General features: G+C 34.2%; 1 protein-coding gene across 1 annotated transcript; it reads left to right on the top strand.

The window, feature by feature from the left end:
- The first annotated feature begins 1,783 nt into the window (after positions 1-1,783).
- LOC142343061 (ras-like protein family member 10B) lies at positions 1,784-25,840 on the top strand. The gene is made up of 4 exons (XM_075394749.1): positions 1,784-1,910; positions 9,055-9,264; positions 20,729-20,899; positions 25,465-25,840. The coding sequence occupies exons 1-4, from the start codon at positions 1,792-1,794 to the stop codon at positions 25,838-25,840; spliced, it is 876 nt and encodes a 291-aa protein (XP_075250864.1). The 5' UTR covers positions 1,784-1,791.
- Positions 25,841-26,799: the final 959 nt, after the last annotated feature.

Below are 26,799 nucleotides of genomic sequence, written 5' to 3'. Positions count from 1 at the left end.
CTTTATTCAATTTTTTATATGCAGTTACAAAAAGTACAACAAATAGAGAAAACAAAAATTCATTTGAAACTTGCGAGTAAATGCTGTCAAAGCCGTACAGCCACACTTTGCACCTCAAATTATGTCCAGTTGCGCCTTCTGCGAAGGCCAATAATGTGCTATGTGGCCTCTCATTAATGAGCCTGGGTAAAAAGTCGACAAAAAAGATATAAAGAGGGTAACATCAAGAAATACTTTGTCGTTTTCGAAAACAACATAAAACAATTAAATCGAATCGTTTATTCGTCCAGAGGAAGCCCTTGAGACCTGTTTTTATTCAGAATATGTCCAACGGTACAAATAAAGTCAAATATGAACAAAACTCAAAATAATACTTTTTTGGCAAAAACCCGTGTCGAAGCCAGTAGCAACTAATTACTTAAAAACCTTACATTTTGTACACTGGCACCTTCTCTTGACGTCATTAATGTCATATGTGACTTGTAATAAACGAGACTAGGTAGCAAACACACACAAGCAAAAGAACAAAAACGCCATCTTAAAACGATTTTTTTAAACAATTGTTTTCAAAGTCATGAAAGCCATCAGCTATCCACTCGAATCAGAATACAGGCTTATGTAATCCTTCATCAGAGCTCTTGAGACCTTTCATTCCCCAGGAAATTTCATACAACTAAAAGACAAAAAGAAAACGACAGTAAAGACAAAAATTAAAAAAGTCAATCCAGCTGTTCGAGAAAGTGGTGTTGAAGCCGTTAAAAACATAATCTGTACATTTTAGGGTTCTGATATGTTCAATTGTGCGTTTTTTGAACGCCATTAATGTGCTCTGTGAACTGTCAATAACGTGATAAAATGAAAAAACTTACAAAAAGGCGTGAAGAATGGGCTAATGTCTAAAAAAATTGTGAAATCTGGTATTATCAAAGCCAGAAATTCAGATCATAACGACCAAAACCGCAATAAAGATTAAATTTTAATTCAGTAGAAAAAAGAAATTTTCTTTGTTTGTGACTCTAAGCTATAAGTTGACCAAATCAAGAGAAAATTTGTGGCAAAGTTCGAACAACTAATTGTTCATTTAAAAATCTGTAGAGTCTGTTCCAATTTTCTCAGCTTCAATCGGAAATTGGGCACGTTGCGTTCACTCTTGTAATCTTTGCTTCATAAAATTTTAATTTCCATTTTGCCATTTTCAGAGAAACTTTAAGGCCCGTTTTAGATTACATCATTAAGCAAAAAACTGTAAACTAATATCCAAGATTTAGAGGGTAACATTACACCCTAATTGTTACATGTTTTCGTACTATTTTTAAAATAACGCTTTCCGATTAACTCTATTTTACAATTTGACATTAATCAAGAAATGTTGGGCTGTAAATTACAATGGGCGATAGTTGTGTGATTAAAAAATTGTGAAACCTTAAATGTTACTTTCACCCTCGGGGCCATAAAAGTTGCTTGCTTTTAAAGACCCTTTCTGACTTGGTAAAAATGTCAAAGACACGACCACCTTGAAAAAGCACAAACAATTTGTATACATTTTATTGCTAATTGGTTGTATTTTGCGTCATTGTGGTACTGTAGTTTTAACAGTTAGCGTGGCTTTGTTAAAAATTGAGTCAGACATTTCAGAACACTTTTATTTCATCATTTATTCTCCAAATAGTGAAACAGATTCAATGGTATTACGCGAATCAGATTAAATACTCGAAGCCTTTCAACACTCGCTAATTGACTTGGAAAGTGGCTCTCTAGTTGAGGAAAGGTTTAGCCTACAATTCATTCAGCATGGTGCCGCCCGTGCTGGATTTGGCGATTGTTGGTGCCCCGCAGTCAGGCAAGTCTGCAATAGTGAGGGCGTTTAATGAGCCCAGCTTCTCACATCCCGTCGAATCTAGTCAGCTAAGGTCAGTAGCCCACCTCCGTCACATCAATTTCACTTACAAGAAAACCTGAGTCGAGTCGTCCACTGATAAAAATTGGTTTAAGCGTGAAAAAAGAGGAAACAGTTTGTCTATCGACCTTTCACCAATTTCTAAGGGCGGAAGCAGTGCAATAAAGATGTATTAATTTGCAAAAAAAGAAGTTAAGAGATGAAATTAATAAAAAAGGCTGTTCCTATTTGGGCTCCTTTTACAGCCCTAAAGTATAAGGAGTTATGGCTAATTATTTGTGCGCGCCAAGTAGACCTACCTAGTTCTCTCAGACTAACCGACTCTATAAAACACTGAAGATAAACTTAATTTTTATGGTGGTAATACCAGCACTTGAGTCAATGGTAAACACATATTGCAACTATCTATTAGACTGAATAAAGTCAGACGTGTAAGAGCTATATAAAAGAGAATAGCGTCTTCTCAATCTCTGATTGTTTGACTCAGTATTTCGTCTTCTACAATAGGGTGGAGTTAAAAGATGATATTTTGGGTGGAATGAAGTAGACCGTAAAAACGTTTGCCTTCACGGAGAATTGAACTCTGATCTATGAAAACCTATGCTCACATGATTCCACTAACTAGGTCGTATTCGATTTGTTAACAGTAAAAAGTTGGACCATTCAACTAAGGGTGGAATAATTGAATGAAGAACCCCGCCTAGTTGACTAACAGTGGTCCTGTAAACAGGTCCTGTTTATCAAATTGGTCTTTTACAGAAATCCAAGGTTAAATTAAGCAGTAAACCCTCTTGACGCATGCTCCATGTAATGATCTCATTCATTTCTCCTAGCCCTTTCACCTTCCTTGGGAAAAATTCACTTCTCGGGCAATCGTCATTAGTTTGTGGATATTGGATGTTTTCGTTATTTTAATCTCCCGCTGCCGTGAGGCAAAGCGAACAGAGGAAGGTTGATAACATATTTCGCCTCTCCTTGGGCGACAAAGTTTATTAAATTGCTTCCCACCAATTGGGCGACCGAACAAATTCCACAGTTGTCAACATATATAACTCACTCATTTCTTTCAGTATTTACACTTCGGAGGCAATGTTACGACTCTTATCCGCTATTAAATTTCTAATAAGAGTTGAAGAAATTTGAAATAAAAATGAACTTTAAATCGAATTCCGCAATGTTGTCTCGTGTACTCTTATCCCCAAATTTTTATGGTCGAGATTTGAGTCAACTCTTATCCCTAAAATTTAAGGTTGAAATAGGTTCTAATCCTCAAAAACTTGTGGAATGTAATAGCACTCCAAAATATGCTCAAAATTTTCTGACAATCATATACAGCGTCTAATGAAACTGCTGCGCTTGAAAAAGATCAGTTTTTTATGAAATTGTTTGAGAAAAACATTACGTGTAAACCAAAAATAGTACAAAAATCAAATGCAGATCAAAAATACAAACTTGGGCGTTTTTCCCTGCTTCAGAACTCTTAATTACTTGTTGATATAGTCGAATGGCAAACTGTCAAGAAGGCCTGAAATAATGTTCAGATATTAATTGGTAAGGGTGTTGAAAATTTTCCAAAAAGTCAAAAAGTGAGTTCTTCTTTGTGCATTTTTCAAAATTTAGTTTTTAATGTTAACAAAGAGACTCGGTAATATGTGCGTTCGAACATAAAGTTCCGACCCCGCTCATCTACATTTTTGACATGATTTTCTACCAAATGAGAAACAGATAGAAAAACCCAAAAATTCAAGTGTTTTTTCAAAAAATTTGTGTATGAACGACAATATCGCCTCCAACGCAAATACTTCAGTGGAGTAGAAAAAATGCCGCATTGCATTGATGAGATCTGCATTATTAAGAAAGCGAGGCAATACGAACAACAAAATCACACAACAACAACATACATTAAATACATCCAAAATTTATGCCCATTTCTTTTTTTAAAAAAACTTAATATTAAAGTCAGTATAGCGTCAGATAAAACTGAAACTGAACAAATTAACTTTCAATTTACTCAAAAGATATTGGATCAGTCCATAAAATAGCTTGGTTGTAATTAGACAAAAAAGAAAAAAAAGCAAGTGAAATAAATTCGTATATGGTTTTAAAAACAATTAATTGCAAAATAATAAATACTTTTAGATATCAACTGAACACACCCAAAGATTTTAAAATCAGAAATGCCTATGTACGAGGGCACTAAGACTTGTTTTTATTCAATTTTTCATATGCAGTTACAAAAAGTACAAAAAAAAAAGAAAACAAAAATTCGTTTGAAACTTGCGAGTAAATACTGTCAAAGCCGTACAGCCATACTTTGCACCTCAAGTTATGTCCAGTTGCGCCTTCTGTGAAGGCCAATAATGTGCTATGTGGCCTCTCATTAATGAGACTGGGTAAAAAGTCGACAAAAAAGATATAAAGAGGTCAACATCAAGAAATACTTTGTCGTTTTCGAAAACAACATAAAACAATTAAATCGAATCGTTTATTTGTCCAGAGGAAGCCCTTGAGACCTGTTTTTATTCAGAATATGTCCAACGGTACAAATAAAGTCAAATATGAACAAAACTCAAAATAATACTTCTTTGGCAAAAACCCGTGTCGAAGCCAGTAACAACTAATTACTTAAAAACCTTACCTTTTGTACACTGGCACCTTCTCTTGACGTCATCAATGTCATATGTGACTTGTAATAAACGAGAGTAGGTAGCAAACACACACAAGCAAAAGAACAAAAACGCCAACTTAAAACGATTTTTTTAAACAATTGTTTTCAAAGCCATGAAAGCCATCAGCTATCCACTCGAATCATAATACAGGCTTATGTAATCCTTCATCAGAGCTCTTGAGACCTTTCATTCCCCAGGAAATTTCATACAACTAAAAGACAAAAAGAAAACGACAGTAAAGACAAAAATTAAAAAAGTCAATCCAGCTGTTCGAGAAAGTGGTGTTGAAGCCGTTAAAAACATAATCTGTACCTTTTAGGGTTTTGATATGTTCAATTGTGCGTTTTTTGAACGCCATTAATGTGCTCTGTGAACTGTCAATAACGTGATAAAATGAAAAAACTTACAAAAAGGCGTGAAGAATGGGCTAATGTCTAAAAAAATTGTGAAATCTGGTATTATCAAAGCCAGAAATTCAGATCATAACGACCAAAACCGCAATAAAGATTAAATTTTAATTCAGTAGAAAGAAGAAATTTTCTTTGTTTGTGACTCTAAGCTACAAGTTGACCAAATTAAGAGAAAATTTGCGGCAAAGTTCAAACAACCATTGTTCATTTAAAAATCACTTGTTTTTTAAAGTCAAAACGACCACAAGTTTTTCAGTTGAAAATTAGATACAATATTTTCGAACTGCTTATGAGGTCAATTGAACCTATCACCAGTGAGCTTTGCTTTGAATTGTACTGTTTTAATTAAAATTAAAATGTTCAAACTTTTTTTTCTTAATTTTGAAATATTTAGCCAAAATTTTAGCAAGGAAAATCAAATCAAAATAGACAACAATACTTTTTCGTCTTTGAAAATTACGTCAACAACACTATTGTTAACAATTTTAACAAATTTTAGCAAAATTCAATAAATTGTAGGCAAAACTTCCAGAAAATGGGAAAAAAATAACGCAAATCAGTCTCAATATTCACAAAGATTCAAACTTCGATAACTCCCTCTAGAAAACGAAAATCAAACCATTATGTTTAATTCGATCTACGCTGAACAGCCTTTTTAATGATACCACTCACAATTCTCTACAGTGAATATATTGATCGGTCAAATTTGACTGAACAAAAAATCCCATTTGAGTATAAAGTTCTTCCCATCCCACCCCTTCAAGAAGGGCGCGGAACAATTTTCATTGCTAATTTATAATTATTGTCATTGCTATTCTCTAAGGAAATATTATGCTTTCCTGATAAATAATTTTGCCGTTTTGGAGTTAGTATTTTTCAACTGATGATATAAAGACAGGAAAACTCCTAAAATTGAGAAACTTTTGTTTGGTTTCTGCCGCTTTGACCCTTTAAAAAAATGCTCACTGCTGTCAATTCTATGAAGCAAAATTTTAACACGTGGCTTTTAAAATTGTTTTTGATTTTGTACTTCTTGATTTTCAGTTGATTCGCAACCGAACAATGAGAACATTGGTTTCGCAAAAAGACACGAAAAAAGTCTTCAGCAAATTTGATGATACACGAATGACCGTTCTGTTGTATGAATATTTTGTTCTAGCAGGCTCAACCTAGAAAACAACAGATATTCGCTCAATTTCACAGAAAGATCAAAATCAAGGAAGTGACAGCTGTTTTTAATTGCTCTTGGAGATTAAGGAATCGGAATTATGGAGAAGAATTGCGGCTATTTTCGGGAAATCTGCCGGGCTTGTTTTTTTTAATGCTCTCGAACGAAGTTTGTAGCAATTATATTGATCATGATGTTCTTTTAGGCGATTTTTGGCAACATCATTTTGGCCGTTTTTCGAAAAAATTCGGAGACCTTTCTTCAGACATGGAGATGGTAAAAACCCAACAAAATTAAAGAAGTTAAGTCGCTGAGCAGTTTTCTATGATCGTTAATAGTATCTAAGAATGAGTTCCAATGGAAATAATTAGTAGACATACATTCAATTTGTGTACTTAGTTTGAACAATTTTTGTACATAATTTTTTCATTGGAGTGTTCAGCTTGGTTTAGTTGTCTTTTGAGTTCTACTTATGATGAAGTTGTTAGACCTAATTTCAGGTGAACAGGTAGCTTCTTGAAACTTTTTAATGCTTCTCGTTAATTGCTCTTGAACGAAGTTCATAGCAATTTTTGTAAACGTGTTGGTCTTTTTTATGCCAATTTTTCGCTGGAACTTTTTGCGCTTTTCTTCTAGAATATTCTTTGACTTCTCAAGTGATTTTTTCACGCTTTCGTTATTCATTTTTGAGCAATCTCTTTGCTCTCGCTCCTAACTAAAGCTTGTTTCTAATATAAAATTTGTTGCAGCAGGGCTAGTTTAAGGGCCTGTTAGCCAAGTGATCAATGCATGTGGTTATGAAGCGGGAGCTCAATTGTTCGAAGCCCGGCGGGGTCAACTTTATTTCTACCCGTTTGTCGTTCGAGAGCAATTCGACCGACATTAGTCGGTTTATATATATCCCCGGGGCCCGGGAGAGACAAAAGGGGGTAAAAACTGGACAGCGTTACAAAATGGGGGCCATTGCCACCGATGTCAATTTCTTTTGATGTTAGATTGTTCAGATTATTTAGGAAACATCAAAAACATTGTCAGTGGTGAAAAAATAAAAACTAAGATGATTCGGCAAGGCCGTTAAGAAGACCAAATTGTTAAGACAAAAAGTGCAAATTTTTCAAAAGTGTTTACTAATTTTTTGCTTCTGCAATATACAATATTATCAAATGAAACGTCTTCAAAATTTAATTTTTGGAGAAAAGTGTCTTGATGAAGCAGGCCACGCAGAAGAAAAATCGAAACAGTTTCTCTATTTCTTGCGTGAATAGAATAGTTTGTTAAATGTTAAATTGTTAGCCGTCAGTTAATAATCATTAATTTTGCGTTGAAAACAATTTAAAAAGCGGGATACATTTTTGCCCAAGTTGTCTTGAAAGCTATAACACTTTTTTTGAAACTAACAGATTAAAAGATCCATAAATTAAATTGTATTTTATCACTTTTGGCAACTTTTGAAGGATTTTGATGAAAACGACACCAGAAATGCTTGAGAGATTACAGGATACGTCTTGAGATTTTGTGTATGTAGTCTAACGGGTTATAAATTTCCATTTTCCCCAAATTCAATACAATAATTTCAAAAACCGAAGCGTGATTTGCGTGAATTGTTAAAATTTTTTCATATCTCTTGTTGTTTGTTATATAGTGCATATTATATAGTCAAATATGTTAGCAGTTTTGTCAGGAAAAACGATCAGTTAGTGCTCGTAAAATTAATAATTGGTGGTTCCGAATTAGCCTTGAAAAAAAATTCTGCAATAGTTCGGCGATTTCAGAGCTTTTTCCGCATATGCCCGGGATGACCCTTCTTAGATACCATATCAAAGACTATATATGGTTCCATCCAAATCTAAGCAAATTTTCTTGCATGATCTTGCTATGGTTTCTAAGAAGCCATATATGATCTTTGGTATCATTTTCAAGATTTTACATGAAATTGGTAATTTAGGTAGAGCAACACGTTTTCGATGGTTTTCCCACCGATGGAACATTTTATGGTCTTGGATATGGTATCCAGGAAGCCATAATGGTCTTCGATATGGAACTTAAGACACCATATATGATCTTGGATAAAGTTTCTAAGATTCGGCAAAATATTTTAAAACTACAACCAAATGAATGCCTTTCATTACATTTCCGCAAATGGTACGTTGTATGATCTTGGATATGGTATCTAAGAAATCATTATGGTCCTGGATATGGTATCTAAGACATATACACTCTATATATGACTTTGATATGGTATCTAAGATCGGTGTATGGTGGTCATCCCGGGAGGTTTTCAATCTTCACATACAATGTTGAACGCTTCTTTTAGTTTTAATAAAAAGTTACGCCGCTCTTCAAAATTATGAAAACAAAGTGATCTTACCCAGTTTGAGGTGCGCGACTAAAGATCATAGGGTCTCAGGCCACACCGGATCCGCTATCCGCGACATAAAATGATCATGAGCCACGTACATCAAACTGGTTATACGCGATTAAAAAACAACTGAAATGCACTGAAAAATATGCTGCCAAAAGCGCTAAATTAGTGCTTAAAAGTTAGGGGGAAAACGTATTAGCAATCAATTTCATACAAAACAACCATTTTTTATCAGCTCTTATCAGCTATATTCAGCGCTCATCTCGCGAAAACAAAAACTCTTAGTTAGCGCTTTACGCCTCGACCCTAAACGGGCTTTCAAATAATAATACTTCAAATAACAATAATAACTTTCTGTGTCAAAAAAGATGTACGAAAACCGAGCGGACAAACATATCTTGTGATTATACAGTTCCACCTCAAAAAGTGTTGTTGGGACACTAAAAATATAAAAAGCCTGCCCACCCTATGAACCCAGGCCACTCTAAGTCTCTGAAGACGCGCGTATCTGAACAGTTGTACTAATTAAGTGTTGTGTATGATTTTAGGAGGTGGTATGTGGCGAATGTGATCTACAAATTGAACCTATACGAGTTGCGTATCTTTGAGCCGAGTACTTCCATTGAGGAGATATTGGCTGCAGACATGCTCTCGTGGGCCACTCGAGTCATATCAAGAACTCACGTACATTCCAGAGTCTTCATACTAGTCTACGACGTCTCCAATCCTATCACTTTTCTATACATCAAGTTCTTCCGGTGAGCACAGATTATAAGATTATAGTACGTGGCAGAAATAGTCACAATAAGCACGGCCACACCCGGGAGGAAAGCCCTCTCTAAACTCTTCAATTTTGTTGCAAGTGTGTGTGTGTGTGTGTGTGTGTGTGGGGGGGGGGGGGGGGGGGGTGTAAGAGCGAGGCTGCAAAGGGGGAGAATCTGATGCATCAGTGAGGGGTTAAATTGCCAGAGAGGTAAGATGATATTGCGGCTGCCAAGGGGTAAATTAATGTAATTTGTTCTAAGGATTTTGTTTAATTTGCCCCGAAACTTTTTAGGTTTTGAATAAAAATGGGTTAGAATTTTTAGTTATTGTTTATAGCTGGAAAGCTATTGGTGCGCTCCCTCTTTTTTAAAATATCTCCTCACACTGTTTTCGTCTTTATCACGTCAGTGAGAAGTCAAATTAGAGTGGTGATTATAATCACAAGGGAGAAGTAAGGTAGCGAAAAACCATGTAGTTTTTCAGCGTGATTTTTTCAACTACCATTAAATTAGATTGTGAACTGGTTATTTGCACAGACTCTCGGTTTTTGAAGGAATTTTTTGCAAGTGAATCGATTTGACTTCTGTTTTGGAGTATTTTGCTATTGAATGCTATTGTTATAATACAATTTTGATCTAATTGCACCTATCTTCAATTGCTTGAATTCATTAACGCGCAGCAAATGCTTTTATGACCTTGACACTACTTATTAACATACAAAATTAGTTACTTTTTGATTTTTGGCACTATTTTTGTTCATTGTTTGAGTTCTTATAATGGTTTGAGTTTTTTGCTAGTGTCTTTTCTGATATGACAACGGGTGTCTGCTTTGATTTAAAAATACTAAAAACCAGAATACTCAGAACGCCTTTTGATCCCGAAGTTTCAAGCAATCAAACAAGACACGTTGAAGGACAAACTGAGACATAGTCGCTAAGGTTTGGTAATGTGCGTCTGCACACAATGATACCACACTTTTAAACTGGAATTAAAATCTGATTGATATGGAGCAAAAAATATTCAATTTGATTTTTGTATGCAACATTCATTTTTATCTTTTGTCCAAGTTTTTAATCGCTCTCGAACAAACTTGAGGCAAATTTATTAAGCATGTGGTATCCTTTTATGCAATTTTTCGCTAGATCGACTTTTCATCGGGCCCTTTTAATTTTTTCATCCTCGAAAACGGGATAAACAGGTGACGCCCAGAGCACATTAAGTAGCTGAGCAGTTCTCTTAGAGTCATATGCCTTACTAATCTTCATACTAAATATACCATTCACTAAAGGTGTTTTGAGGAGATAAAATTATGGTGTGAAGGTGACTACCCCAAACACTACACCCCCCCAACCCTACACCCCCTCCTCCACCACTTGACCCCCTCACTCCGGCCAGCATCAATGAACCGGGGGTGGTTAATAAGAAAGCCAACCGCCCGTCTGTGTGATCAATTCGCTCGACGTTAGTCGGTTATTTTTATTCGATGAAGTGGTCTTGAACAATTCCCATAAAACTGTTCAATAAAACTTTCTAATGTTTCTCAAATTTTTTTCGAGTACACACGTAATTACGATTTTGTGTTCCGTCTGGAAGTTTTTTTTAAAGAACTTTGAGACCTTTTAAACATTGTGGAAAGCTACCTAGCAATCAGGAATTCTGAATCCAACTTATCTGAGTTATTGTTTATAGCTGGAAAGCTATTGGTGCGATCCCTCTTTTTTAAAATATCTCCTCACACTGTTTTCGTCTTTATCAGGTCAGTGAGAAGTCAAATTAGAGTGGAGATTATAATCACAAGGGAGAAGTAAGGTTGCGGAGAAACAAGTAGTTTTTAAGCGTGATTTTTTCAACTACCTTAAAAATAGATTGAAAACTGGTTATTTGCACAGATTCTCGGTTTTTGAAGGCATTTTTTTCAAGTGAGTCGATTTGACTTCTGTCTTGGAGTTTTCTTCTATTGAATGCTTTTGTTATAATACAATTTTGATCTAATTGCACCTATCTTCAATTGCTTGAATTCATTAACGCGCAGCAAATGCTTTTATGACCTTGACACTACTTGTTAACATACAAAATTAGTTACTTTTTGATTTTTGGCACTATTTTTGTTCATTGTTTGAGTTCTTATAATGGTTTGAGTTTTTTGCTAGTGTCTTTTCTGATATGACAACGGGTGTCTGCTTTGATTTAAAAATACTAAAAACCAGAATACTCAGAACGCCTTTTGATCCCGAAGTTTCAAGCAATCAAACAAGACACGTTGAAGGACAAACTGAGACATAGTCGCTAAGGTTTGGTAATGTGCGTCTGCACACAATGATACCACACTTTTAAACTGGAATTAAAATCTGATTGATGTGGAGAAAAAAATGTTCAATTTGATTTTTGTATGCAACATTCATTTTTATCTTTTGTCCAAGTTTTTAATCGCTCTCGAACAAACTTGAGGCAAATTTATTAAGCATGTGGTATCCTTTTATGCAATTTTTCGCTAGATCGACTTTTCATCGGGCCCTTTTAATTTTTTCATCCTCGAAAACGGGATAAACAGATGACGCCCAGAGCACATTAACTAGCTGAGCAGTTCTCTTAGAACCGTACGCCTTACTAGTCTCCATACTAAATATACCGTTCACAAAAGCTTTTTTGAGGAGATAAAATTATGGTGTGAAGGTGACTACCCCAAACACTACACCCCCCCCCCAACCCTACACCCCCTCCTCCATCACTTGACCCCCTCACTCCGGCCAGCATCACTGAACCGGGGGTGGTTAATAAGAAAGCCAACCGCCCGTCTGTGAGATCAATTCGCTCGACGTTAGTCGGTTATTTTTATTCGATGAAGTGGTCTTGAGCAATTCCCATAAAACTGTTCAATAAAACTTTCTAATGTTTCTCAAATGTTTTTCGAGTACACACGTAGTTACGCTTTTGTGTTCCGTCTGGCAGTTTTTTTTAAAAGATTTTTGAGACTTTTTAAACCTTGTGGAAAGATACCTAGCAATCAGGAATTCTGAATCCAACTTATCTGAGTTATTGTAGCATTTTTCAATGAGAAAAACACCCGCAATTTGTTAAATCTGGTATTAAATTTTTAATTGATACGTATAGTTGTCTACATTGTTATTCCTCAGGACATCATTTGGAACCTTTAGTTTTACTTTTATTCGTTATTAGTTTCCCAAAAAGAGTGAAAGATGACTATGATGTGCTCCAATTTGAGGAAGGTTCGTGTATTTTATCTTAGTTATGTCTCAAAGACAATATTCAGAACGAGTTCAAAAATTTTGGCGAAGACAGACACTAAATTATTATCAGACGAAGACAAATAATTACAAGTAAAAAGAATAAATGACGGATAACTTGTACTTTTTAAGTTCCGTTCGCAACTGCCGATATGTACCAATTTTAATTTTACATTGATTCCAAATTGTCCTCTTTGAAGCTCGATTGATTATTGTCCTGTTGATAGCCATTGCTATTCGATCCATATACTTTGTAGGATCTTACCTCCAACTAGAAACCCGGTTGAGCGTACTCAAATCAACCGATATTACCCATATTTCACTCAGTGGATTTTTCTTACAAACTTTGTCAGCTTAAAACCTTTTACAGTGTAAAAATTGACACAAAACTGGGATGTGAAAGTTTGTTATAAGCTCAGAAGTTTTGAAACTGCCGAGGTCTTTTGCTGATGTTTTGATAGCTGAATTAATAAGTAAAAATTATAGTTTAATTATAGACTTGGTGAACTGGGGAACATGAGTCCCTTTCGAAAAAAGTGCTGTCCACTTGTAAATTGACTGTAACAGAAGAAGGAAACAGCTCATCTCGCAGAGATCAAAACAAACAAAAAACATAACCACTGGTGGAAATTGTTGAAAGGCGTCCTTGACAAAGTACCATGTGAAATAGGGTCAATGACATCAAAAATAAGATATAAACATAAATAAACAGATATTTTTTTAGAACGCAGCATGAAGTTGAATGGGAAATTTTGTCTTAGTTATGTCTTAGTTCTACTTTTATGTCTTAGTTGACGAAACCAAACAAGAAGCATCAAATTTCCTTATATTTTTACCATTAATTATAACTGGCTTCTGTAATACATATTAAATGTTCCGACCCCACTTGTGGGGGGGGGGAGGAACTATATACTCAAATGGGTTTTTTTTGTTCAGTCAATTTTGGCCGGTCGATATATTCATCGCAGAGAAATGTGAGTGGTATCAATAAAAAGCTGGTCCAGCGTAGAAATCAAAATTAAAAAGATTTTTCTGATTTTCCTTTTTTTCGAGGAGTTATCGAGGATTGAAGTTTTGTGTGAACACGGGATATTTGTTCACTTTTAATGTGATTTTTCTTCAAATTAAGATATTTTCTATAAAAATAGTATTTCAAACTTCAATTTCTTGCCAAAAAATGAACCAATCTGGTGTTCCTAATAGGCTAAAGGCGATAAAAAAGACTAGTTCTGGTCTCATAGGGAGCTTCAATATCAAAAAAAGAATCGAAATCTATCTGAGAACTCTAATTTTTATAAAACTTTTCTAATTTTTTTGCTTTTTTAAGTCACCTAGAGACAAGTCACTTTTCATATCGAGGTTCCGTTAATGAAAAATCCCTTTTACGGCCAAATGAAGCCCAATGAACACAAAAAATTGAAAATTAAAAAGAATTGTTCAGGTTTTTTTTTAAATTCGACTCTTGAGTTTTCGTAACTTTAAATGAAATTTTGAATTTCTTTTGGAGGTTTTACTAATTTTTTGAAGTTTTATGGCATTGACTCATTGAAAAACAGTGCAATATAATCCGTAATGAGATTTAAGTGGGTATATCTAGTGCTTTGAGTGGACAGCTAATGGCTGTTAAGAATTTAAAAACAATTATTCGAAAATTGTTTCGAACATTAAGGAATCTTAAACCTATTATCGTGAACTTTAAGTCAGTTTCTATGATGACAGCCATTTCTTCCGTCCTACTGTAACCAAATTTGATCCAGGTGGCGGTTTGATCTTCTAACTTTTAATAATATGACTTCAATGAAACAAGATTTCAAAAAGTTTTAAATTTTTTTTTGGATATTTCCGTATTATTGGTTGCTTTTGAAGTGTTATCACATTGTCCTAAAATTTACCGCTCCTATTGGCCTAAAGAAGACTTTCATGGGATTACAGATAATTTTTTAGAGAAAAGCTTATGGTTTCAAATGGCTTCGACAATTTCCTCCTGCACTTCTTTACTGAATTTTTGGTTTTTGCTTGATTTTGTTGTTGTTTTCATAGTCATAAGACTTGTTAGTAAGACTTGTCATAAGACGTATAGTTGTCTACATTGTTATTCTTCAGGACATCATTTGGAACCTTTAATTTTACTTTTATTCGTTATTAGTTATCAAAAAAGAGTGAAAGATGACTATGATGTGCTCCAATTTTAGGAAGGTTCGTGTATTTTATCTTACTTATGTCTCAAAGAGAATATTCAGAACGAGTTCAAAAATTTTGCCGAAGACAGACACTAAATTATTATCAGACGAAGACAAATAATTAAAAGTAAAAAGAATAAATGACGGATAGCTTGTACTTTTTAAGTTCCGTTCGCAACTGCCGATATGTACCAATTTTAATTTTACATTGATTCCAAATTATCCTCTTTGAAGCTCGATTGATTATTGTCCTGTTGGTAGCCATTGCTATTCGATCCATATACTTTGTAGGATCTTACCTCCAACTAGAAACCCGGTTGAGCGTACTCAAATCAACCGATATTACCCATATTTCACTCAGTGGAATTTTCATACAAACTTTGTCAGCTTAAAACATTTTACAGTGTAAAAATTGACACAAAACTGGGATGTGAAAGTTTGTTATAAGCTCAGAAGTTTTGAAACTGCCGAGGTCTTTTGCTGATGTTTTGATAGCTGAATTAATAAGTAAAAATTAAAGTTTAATTATAGACTTGGTGAACTGGGGAACATGAGTCCCTTTCGAAAAAAGTGCTGTTCACTTGTAAATTGACTGTAACAGAAGAAGGAAACAGCTCATCTCGCAGAGATCAAAACAAACAAAAAACATAACCACTGGTGGAAATTGTTGAAAGGCGTCCTTGACAAAGTACCATGTGAAATAGGGTCAATGACATCAAAAATAAGATATAAACAAAAATAAACAGATATGTTTTAGAACGCAGCATGAAGTTGAATGGGAAATTTTGTCTTAGTTATGTCTTAGTTCTACTTTTATGTCTTAGTTGACGAAACCAAACAAGAAGCATCAAATTTCCCTATATTTTTACCATTAATTATAACTGGCTTCTGTAATACATATTAATTGTTCCGACCCCACTTGTGGGGGGGAACTATATACTCAAATGGGTTTTTTTTTTGTTCAGTCAATTTTGGCCGATCGATATATTCATCGCAGAGAAATGTGAGTGGTATTAATAAAAAGCTGGTCCAGCGTAGAAATCAAAATTAAAAAGATTTTTCTGATTTTCCTTTTTTTCGAGGAGTTATCGAGGATTGAAGTTTTGTGTGAACACGGGATATTTGTTCACTTTTAGTGTGATTTTTCTTCAAATTAAGATATTTTCTATAAAAATAGTATTTCAAACTTCAATTTCTTGCCAAAAAATGAACCAATTTGGTGTTCCTAATAGGCTAAAGGCGATGAAAAAGACTAGTTCTGGTCTCATAGGGAGCTTCAATATCAAAAAAAGAATCGAAATCTATCTGAGAACTCTAATTTTTATAAAACTTTTCTAATTTTTTTGCTTTTTTAAGTCACCTAGAGACAAGTCACTTTTCATATCGAGGTTCCGTTAATGAAAAATCTCTTTTACGGCCAAATGAAGCCCAATGAACACAAAAAATTTTAAATTTCAAAGAATTGTTCAGGTTTTCTTTTAAATTCGACTCTTGAGTTTTCGTAACTTTAAATGAAATTTTGAATTTCTTTATTTCTTTTGGAGGTTTTACTAATTTTTTTGAAGTTTTATGGCATTGACTCATTGAAAAACAGTGCAATATAATCCGTAATGAGATTTAAGTGGGTATATCTAGTGCTTTGAGTGGACAGCTAATGGCTGTTAAGAATTTAAAAACAATTATTCGAAAATTGTTTCGAACATTAAGGAATCTTAATCCTATTATCGTGAACTTTAAGTCAGTTTCTATGATGACAGCCATCTCTTCCGTCCTACTGTAACCAAATTTGATCCAGGTGGCGGTTTGATCTTCTAATTTTTAATAATATGACTTCAATGAAACAAGATTTCAAAAAGTTTTAATTCTTTTTTGGATATTTCCGTGTTATTGGTTACTTTTGAAATCTTATCACATTGTCCTAAAATTTACCGCTCCTATTGGCCTAAAGAAGACTTTCATGGGATCACAGATAATTTTTTAGAGAAAAGCTTATGGTTTCAAATGGCTTCGACAATTTCCTCCTGCACTTCTTTACTGAATTTTTGGTTTTTGCTTGATTTTGTTGTTGTTTTCATAGTCATAAGTCTTGTTATGATGTCTTATTGATCACCTTTGCATGACAAACATCCCACCATACTACTATTGAAGCATATCTGAGCGTACTCATTGACTTCTGTTGAAATTTATTGAGTTTAATGGCTGTTAAGAGTTTAAAAATAATTTTTCAAAAATTTTTTTGAACATTAACCGATCCTAATTTTATTGTTTTCGTGGACTGTTATTCAGTCTTAGTACATACAAGATCTGATTTTTATTTCTAGTGCAGCCAAATTTGATATGGTTATCGTTTTCATCTTCTAGCTATTAGTTTTAAAACTTCAATGCCGCGAGTTTTCATATTTTTTTATAAAAAATTTCGGTTACTTTTTCTTATTTTTGGTTCCTTTTGAAATCTTATCATATTATCTTATTACTGATGGTTCCCATTGGTTAAGGGAAGACGTTGAACGTATCATAGATAAAGTTTTCAGAGAAGAGCTGATGATTTAAATGGCATCGACGCTTTCCTCTGGCCCTATTTTACTGAAATTTTGGTTTTTGCCTGTTTTTGTTGTTAATTTCATAGTCTTAAGACTTATTGTGATCTCTAATTGATTATCTATGCATGACAATCATGTTTTTCCAGCCATCGTGTTATTTCTAAGCGTAGTTATTGAACTGCGTTAAAAGCTTTTGAGGTTAATGGCTGTTAAGACTTTAAAAAAAAGTCTTTCGAAATTTTTTTTGAACATTAACCAATTCTAAAACTTTTCGTGAACTGTCAGTCAGTCTTAGTATTTTTGGGATTTTTTCTATTTCTAATGCAGCTAAATTTAATTTGGTTAGCGGTTTTATCTTCTACCTATTAGTTTTAAAACTTCAATGCCACTAAACTTCAAATATTTTTTTTTAATTTTTGGGTACTTTTTCTTATTTTTGGATACTTATGAAATCTTATCACATCTTCTTAACACTGATGGTTCCCATTGGTTAAGAGAAGACGTTCAACGGATCATATATAAATTTTTCGGAGAAGAGTTGATGATTTAAATTGCTTCAACACTTTCTTCTAGCACTTTTCTTTTGAATTTTTGGTTGTTGCCTGTCTTTGTTGTTGTTTCCATCGTCAATAACTTGTTGTAAGGTCTTATTGATGAAAAATGAATCATAGACAAACTTTTTGTCCCATGAAGGCATAATTTAGCGTATTTAGTGGATTCCGTTGAAAGCTAATGAAATTAATGTCGTTGATACTACAATTTTTCTCAAAATTTTGGTGGTTCTAATAAATTTGTTCATATTTGATTTTTTGAGACACTATTGATAAAAAAGAGGCATTCCATCGCTGATAAAAAACTAACTAATTGAACATTGAAGAGTTTTTAGTGAAAATTCCTTCTTTAATGCCTTCGACACTTTTCTCGCTCATTTTTTTTTTAAATTGGTGTTTTTGCCTGTTTTTGTTCTTAAGATAGCCGTAAATTGCTGACAAGTCTCTTAAGCTTGTAATTGAGGATTGAATTAAAGATGTTACCCGAATCAGTTATTCAGTTTATAGTCATAAAGTTTATGATATGGATTTTCAAACCTTTTCAGTTTTTTGTTCTTTTTCGTCAAATGGTAACTTATTTTCATCAATGAGAGTTCACATCCAGTTTCCTGAATTCCGAAAACAACATATCTACTGATATTATTGTTTACCGATGCTTTGTTTGTTGGACAATATGCGTTTTTATAAGCGTCTTTTGAGTGGTCATTTTTGCGCTCCTTTTTCTCTTCTTTCAGAACAATCACGTAGTAACAGAACCCAATGGTTTACAAATGTGGCCCAAATAAACTTATTTAATATCTCAGTATAATTCCTGCACTTGAGTTAGTAGCAAAGAGATTTGAATTAAGAATGCGTAATATTCAGATAATAGCTAATGATTTTAATGGTAGCAATAGTTTGTGTTTTCGCAAATCGTTTCTATTTTTTTAAGTTTTTCTTTAGTTCGTTTGTAAGTTTTAAACTACCCAAAAACAAGGCCTTTTTGTTTTCTAGTAACTTTTTATTAATTTATCAAGGATTATTCAGTTAAAAGCTAATGATTTTAAAGACTTTTGAACTTTCTTGGTTTAATAAATGTTGATTAATTTTTTAAACTTCGCCTCAATGATCGTTCTCTTTGTTGACTTGTAACATAGTCTCATTAAGAAAACTTTCCATCCACTGTAGATAAGAGAAATTAATTTTGAGTAGTTATGGTTTTGTCTGACTGCATTTTGACGTTGTTACTATGTGCTTTTACCTTTAGATATTCAGTTTTTGCCGTGAAATTTTTGTTTTTGCTAATTTTTTGGTTGTTTTTTTTTTGTCTCGTAGTCTCTTTCAGGTCAGATCTCATTGGCGCTGTAATAAGGCATGACATTATGTAATTCAATTAGTAGATAGGTTGTGTGACGATTGTTTTAAACTCAAACATCTATTTTTGTTATTTCTTTATTTGGTTGACAATTAAGTCAAACGTATAGATGAGCTCGGGTCGGAACATCATGTGCGAACGCACATTATGTTTAACTTGTAGTTTTGTACGTAAAATTAACATGTTTTAATTGAAAAAAAAATTGGAATCAGCTGCCATTTTTCGTAAGATTACGATTGTCATTGAAAAGTTAAATATTCGAATTCTAAGAATTAGGAATTGAAAAATGAAGCCGAGAAAAATGAAGTACAAATAATTTCTGAGTTAGTTTTTAGAAAACTTTTCGTTAACAAGGAACGTCTACTAAAATTTAGCAATACAATTTAAAAAAGAGCGGCTCATGGTTACAAGACGGCTTATGTTTAAGAAAGTTAATGGCAAAAGAAGGCTATAGGCTATAATGTACAAATAAATCCTAGTCTTCAAGTTAAGTGAATGAAAAAAATCCAAACGATATCTACCAATTCGAAACGATGTTGATAGTAAAAAAAAATTATGCAATCATTCTTATATTTGTCCAAAAATCTCCTTTTGAACACTTTTATCTACAAAGAAAAAATTTTTTGTTAAACGGAAAAGACAGAACAAGAAATCTCTATAAAAATGGTACGCTAAAAGTTATTTTAATAAACGAAACTGATTGAAATGCTGATCTAATCCAAATATTGGATTCTAAGGATGATTAGAACCAATAGGTAAAGTATTTATCAACAACTTCTTGCTGTTATGATGGTAATAAACAGCTGAATCAAACAATAAACGAAAACCTTTGCTGAACTTAATAAAAAAAGAAACACTAAATTACCTGAATTACCTGAATTACCCCTTTAATCTGTTCGTACGTTAATCTGTTCATACATGTTTTCCCAGCGATTTTTTTTCTATTTTGACTCCGCAAATGAATAGTTTTTGAAATGCTCTCTTAGAGGCTTACGCCTTACTAGTCTCTAAGTATGCGAATCGCCGAGACTGTTTTGAGGAGATAATTTCAAACTCATGGTGTGAAAGGCGGTTCTGAAGAAGTTTATCCCCCCCCCCGTTCAGTCCCCCCACCCCAAACCAACACTCCCCCTGTTCACCCTCCTCCACCTGGCGATTTTGGACCCCTTCTCGTCCAGCCCTCCCAACGCTACCGCCTACTTAATGCCAGCATCCCCAAGCCCCAGCTGGCTACTACCGAATCCAAGCGATTGCCGGTCGTTTCAGAGCAATTCGCCCGATGTTAGTTGGTTATGTTTGTTCAAATTTGATTATTCTTACTAATATCGTTCTTTTAAAGCAAGTCAGTACCGAGTTAAAATAGGACGCCTAAGTTATCCTAACAGCGATTTCACTCAAATCTATATTCAAGTTGATTCCCTCAGCAAATCAATACCTTCTGTAATGTACGCTATTTCTGATCTCCTAAAACCGTTATCTGTACTTCTGGCTAGCTCTTCAATTTAACAAAAACACAATTTTGCCTCTTCACTTAATGAGACGCATTTCAATAGTTTTTAATATAAACTACTTGTTGAGTTGTTTCAGAGCGGCGCTACTAGAGATAGCTAGAACCAATTCCTTCGAAATCTCTCTCATCATTGTGGGCAACAAAGCCGACCTGCTTCCTCCGCATATCAGAGCACAGACCGAGAAACAGTTCTCAAAACTCAACACCCGCCACGAGAGCATGCTGCGAACAATCAGGAACTGTTTCCTGTTCGCACTTTTCATCCTCCTACAAGAAATCTGGTACAAGCTTGTTGTATGGAATTTTTATTCTGAGGGGGGGGGGGGGGGGTTGTACGTAATGCATTTGAGTTGCTGACTGACAGTGTGTCACTTAAAATTGGTCATTCATGTCAGAATGAATTGACATCATTTCACAAAACGTTTAGGCTCACATAAAGTGAGCAAATGTTCTCGCGCTAAAAAAAGCAAATACCATAAATTACTTTTCAGAATGATCCAAAGTCGAATTTTGATTAGCTGAACTATAATCCAAATAATAACAGGCACTTGCGAAGCACAGCAACTTTTCCAACCTAGACGCTTGGTTCAATAAATATCTACCTGGTGTCAAAAGGGCTCATTTTTGAAATTTAACTTCTAAATTGTCATAAAGTTGATGCTGGCGTTTTGTAGACATCTAGTTTCAAAAATGAATGAGAAAGACGCTACCGATTGAAAAAATCTTTTAATTAAAAGAGTTTGGCTAACTTGTAGTCATTAAAACGAGATGTTTCCATAAGTTTGCCTCAAACAATTGTCTGTTAATCTGCATTATCGGCAGTAGGCAAAAACAATTGAAGGAAACAAAAGCCATTTTGAAACAAAATTCAGAAGTTACCAAGAAGTTCGCGCTGAATAAGAAAACTTCGTAGACAGAATGAACGACACACAAACAACTAAGTCAAAGACGCGCAAGGTTGTTAAGACCACAAATTGATGGTAAAACAAGTTTCGCTGCTAATAATTTGTTTTCAATGGAATTTTGATAAATTGAAGCACTAACTCTTGCTGCATATTTTCCCATTTATTTCAAACTCATACTTTTGACATTGAATGTATTCAATAAAAATCGTAAATTTCATGAGCCTCACTGATTTAGAGAAATGACGGCCGTTTGTCAAAAGCATAATTGAAGGCTGCACTTTGCATAAAACGAAAAGCTTGAACAATGCTTAACAACAATTAAAAACTTAGATCGCACAAATTATAGAGGTTTAATCAGAGTAGATAATTTAGCGTCAGTTGTACTGATTTGACAGAAAATTTTAAGGCCCTAAGGAAATGCAAGGGCTCTGTTTGGGCCTGTGAAATTGCTGCAGCGGTGTTATGTCTACGCAAAACAAAAATATTTTCACCAAAAACTGGAGAACGTCAATAAAGAATTAAAATCTCAAATTGATTTGTTGAGTTACAATAAACTTTAATCTGCAAACTAAAACGAAGCTGGAACAGGAAACTAACTCATCTTCAGATAGCAGCCAATTTCACAACTCAAAAACAATTCAAGAAGAAAATAATTTAATTGTTTTTAGTTTATCGGAAAACCAGTCCGAAAAATGAGGGATCATCTACTGACTTTGTTGACAGATACAGAAATGACAAAGGCAGGGTTGAAAAAATTGCAGAATCCTTGGGAAAAGTATTGATATACAAGACGTTTTTCTTTCTAAATAACTACAGCAACGATAATCCATAACAACGGCCACTGGTTTAAAAAATTGCAAACCACTGGAACTATCGTGTAATATTGATGTCGAACAAAAGATTGACAGAGTAAAAATGTATTTTCAAAACATTATATGCAAAGGAGACTGGTTGAAAAAAACATCAGCCTGATTGTCGATAAAAAAGAGCTAAAAATGAGTCGATACGGAAAAAAATTCTAGAGGGAAACGTCCGTTATAAAAAGCAAACCATTGATATGGCGCCAGGGATAGATACTGTCTGCTCAAGACTGAAGAGTCAAAAACTTAGACAGCTCTGACTAGAGCCATGTGATGTGATGCGATTCTCCGCACTAAATTGTAGTTTACTTAGGACAATCCAAAGGCATGAAATTAGATATTTTCCCAAGCAATGGTGACCCAGCCGTCATTTATTTAACAAAAACCTGGCTTTATTCAATTGTTAACGACTACAAGATCTTTCTAAATACCAAGTATCAATTTAAAAATTGGAGAGTTAGTCCAATCGCCACTCATGGTGATGTTTTGGTAGCCCATAAATCTAACTTTTTACTCGAGGAAGAAAAAAACAATCGAAACTACAGCGGATTCTGTTTCTGCGTTTGTTTCCAGAGATGCCGTAGTCATATGAATTGCAATTTATAACTCTTAAGAAAATAGTAGCGACAGATTTGAATGTCGTCAACTTTGTGAAACAACTCACTCTCTCATTGGGACAATTGGCGAATATGTAAGACAAACAGGAGAAGGGAACTCACTAACTGTAAATGGTAAAATTAATTTCTTCAACACAATTTGGGGTCATCTCACGAAGCTGTTGCTCCAAAAGTTTACTTAGTAGTAAACTTAGTACTTAATAAGTTTACTTTGTACTACTACGTAGTAGGTTTACTTAGTTTACTTAGAAGTTTTATTAGTTTACGAAGTAACATAAATGCTCTACAAAAATTTTTTTATCGGCAAGTAATTCTGCAATACCTTTGAAAAGTAGTCCTAGATCGTTGTCACCTCTTTATATGTTTTCTCAATCTTTTCACTTAGAAAACAATTTTCCAACTGGCAGGCACCAAAGAATTGCATATGTTTTCAACATTTTAGCAAATCAATTCAAAATTGCTCTTGAGAACGATAGACCAAATTTTGTGGAAGGATCAATAAGCTGGAATCAAATGAAGCTTACAAAGTACCTAAAATATCTCAATCGAAAATGAACCGCCATGAACCATGATATGTATTGGCAAACATGTCAATGGACTGCAGACCATATAATTTCGCATCCGTTTTTAGTTGGGACGAATCGCTACTGGAAATACCAAAATGTCAAGTACAATAATTTGCTTAGACAATATAACTTTTTCAAAATCAGAAAAAAGTCTTGGAAGAAATCCTTAAAAGCAAATTGAATTCACTTGGCGTTGATATGATGTCATCTGATTTCCTCAAAACAGCTGCACCATTCTTGATAGACCACGTTTTATTCGTTTTTAGTTGTTTTATTAAGCAAAAAGCAAATTCCTAGACATATGGAAGTAAGTAAGACCTCATTTTAGGACTGCAGACCATTGTAAACTTGATATCAAAACTACCAACCTATTGCGATGCTTACGTCCTTGTCATTAGTTTTGCTGCCGACGAAAAACAATTCGTAAACAAAAGAGCCATCTAAGAGAACTTTTATGTTACTTTTATGGTGAAGGTCGACTCTCATCTAGTTAGTGTTCTCAAAATGCAAAATTCTAGCTAATAATAAGAGTCATCATTTAATTTTGGGCCACACTTTTAATTGTTCTTGTGTGACATCTCATCAAAAACTCAGGTTTCTACACAATTTTTCAGGTAAAAACTGACACACGAGAAAAGTGCAATTTACGTGATTGTTTGTGTAAAATAACACGAATCTCTCGGTTTGGCCTTTACGAATATTCGTTTGATTCACAGGGGTTTTCATGTAATTTCTCATGTAAAAGCTCACAATTTTTCGTGTGAGCCACATGATAAGTCAGGGATTCTTTACTCAAAAAAATAGTGTAATTTTATCGTGACCTAACGCGAAAAATCGTGTGATTTTACAAGAGAAATTACAAGAGGACTCATGTGAATCATAGGAAAACTCGTGAACGCCAACCCAGGAGATTCGTGTGATTTTACACGAAAAATCCCATAATTTTCACTTTTCTCATGTGTCACTTTTTTACATGAAAAAATTTGGTTTCACATGTGCTGATACATGCTTTTTATGTGGTTTCACACGAGAAGTCATGTACTGCAAATGTTTTGAAAACTCATTCAGGAAAGGTTCCAGAAAACCGAAAATCATTATCATTGCATTGGAGAAACTCTAACTATTTATGTATCTGAATTCTTACTGAAAGAGAAAATAAATCTATATTTTATTGAAAGTATCATGAATAAAACAAATAATCAATTGTTTAGCGTCGAAATGTTGGCTTAAGGTTGATTTTTCTCTCGGTTTCAACACTTAAATCAGACTTAGTGTTCAAAAAATTTTTTAATTTTTCGTTCAATTCTTGACTTTTTAATACAAAAACTAAAAAAAATAGCTTGCAACAAGTTTTCATTTAAAAGGTTCGCTCGAAAAATCGTGTAATTTTTTACCACGCGAGGAAAGTTTTCATGTGTGAAATCACACGAGACGCATTTTTCACGCGAAAAATTTTGAGATTTTTCATCACAGGAGAAAAATCGTGTGATTTCACACGAGAACGTTTTAGAGTGCATCACAAAATTTCTGACTTAGCGAAAAAATTGTTCTTTGAAACAGCGTTACGCACCATGCTAACGTTGAACTGAAAAAGGCAGGCAAAATCAAAAGGGTTTTAAGAATATTCCCACACTGCTGTATGCGATGCAGTAACAAAATTCGCCGCCAAATTTTTTTCGTTAATTTTTAAAAACCAAAATCGACTTTTATATTCATTGCAGATCATATAAAAGTTCATCGCTATATTTTGCGGGAGCTAAATTTTTTCACTGGATTTCTTACATTATTTCCCGGTAAAACCTTGACCCAAATTAAAAAAAAAACTTAATGACAGGGAAATTTGAGGAAACAGACTCCGTGGACAGGTGTTACGGGAACAGATTTACACGACATGATCATATTATAACTTCTGCCAGGTACAACTGGAAAATCAGTTTTCTGTTCGAGAAGGCTGTATCTCAAGCTATCTTGCTGAAGAGTCCCAATCTTGCCACACTGACATTCATCGACGTCAAAAATTATTTCCAAAACGGATTTTTCCACTCCTCTTCGAAATCTCGGCGACCATCCGACGATTCGAAGAGGAGTAAAAGCTCAACTAAGACGAAGAAATTCAGTGAGCCTATTTTTGGCAGAGGGTTCAGCTATCGATCTATTTGGAGTTTGAGTTCGGAGAGCCGCACAAGCCAGTACACTTCCTTGTCAAGAAACGCAACCAGACAATTATCCAGTAAAGTCTAACTTACACTCTGTATCTTTAAACTTATAACTTATACCAATCGAAATACATATCTTAAACAATATCATTTTCAGGGCCAATTCTGGCATGTCGATATCTTTCACTTAGAGATACAAAAGCGTTACTACTGAAAGACTGACGGAAAATTAAATCCATCGTTGAAGATTTTTTCAAATTTTGCATTCTTCGAAAAAGAATTAATGACTAAATTTTTCATAATTTTCCTAAAACAATTTAAGCCTTTTCACACCTTGAATTATGGTGTGTTTCTATATGATCAATAGTTTTGCAATGACGCTTGTACAATGAAAGTGTCACTATAAATACTCAAAATAATGTTTTCAAAATTATTATACTGCTCTTCGTTCGCAAGCTACAAATTGGTTGAAAAAAGTGAAGAAAAATGTGCAATATCAAAGTGCTTTTCATCAACTAAAAACGCAGCAGTTGTTTGCTTCTGATGGCGAAATAGAAGCAAAATTCAGTTTAAGTGATAATTTTTTGGGTGCGCTTAAACTTGATTAGTTCAAAAGAAGCAAAAATTTAATTCAAACAGATTTTCTCGTCCTAAATTTTTTCTACTTCAAAAAATGGCTAAATTTTTAACTACAGAAAAAAATTGCTCGCGGAAATCGCCGTACCCATAAAATTGAAAATTGTATATTAATGTTTGAGACTAATCAAATGTTAGCTAACTGATCATCAAATATTATCATCTTATGCTCTCCTCTAAGTGTTTCTGAGTTTGTTACGTCAATTATTTTTCTCATTAGCAGTGAAAAGTTAGATGAGTTCTGTAATAAATCGATTACAATGTATACGCCATCTTGGCACTATAGATAGTTTTTTCTCATTCCTCAACATGTTGAAACTGAACATCAACCGTAACTGAAGTGCGAGGTCAAGTGCGGTGGCCTTTAAAGAACTCAGGTAGCATGGAAAAATTTACGTACTCTGGCCA

This window comes from Convolutriloba macropyga, chromosome 7 (genome assembly GCF_964194025.1).
Source record: "Convolutriloba macropyga chromosome 7, txConMacr16.3, whole genome shotgun sequence".
Classification (NCBI taxonomy): Eukaryota; Metazoa; Xenacoelomorpha; order Acoela; family Convolutidae; genus Convolutriloba; species Convolutriloba macropyga.
Note: the sequence above shows the minus strand (reverse complement) of the source record. Positions and strands in the feature narration are given on the sequence as shown.

Excerpts from the sequence above, each read along its gene's own strand:
- LOC142343061 (XM_075394749.1), top strand. The coding sequence starts at position 1,792 with ATGGTGCCGCCCGTGCTGGATTTGGCGATTGTTGGTGCCCCGCAGTCA. Across the intron at positions 1,911-9,054 it reads GTCGAATCTAGTCAGCTAAG|GAGGTGGTATGTGGCGAATG; the intron begins GTCAGTAGCCCA and ends GTATGATTTTAG. Across the intron at positions 9,265-20,728 it reads CTATACATCAAGTTCTTCCG|AGCGGCGCTACTAGAGATAG; the intron begins GTGAGCACAGAT and ends GAGTTGTTTCAG.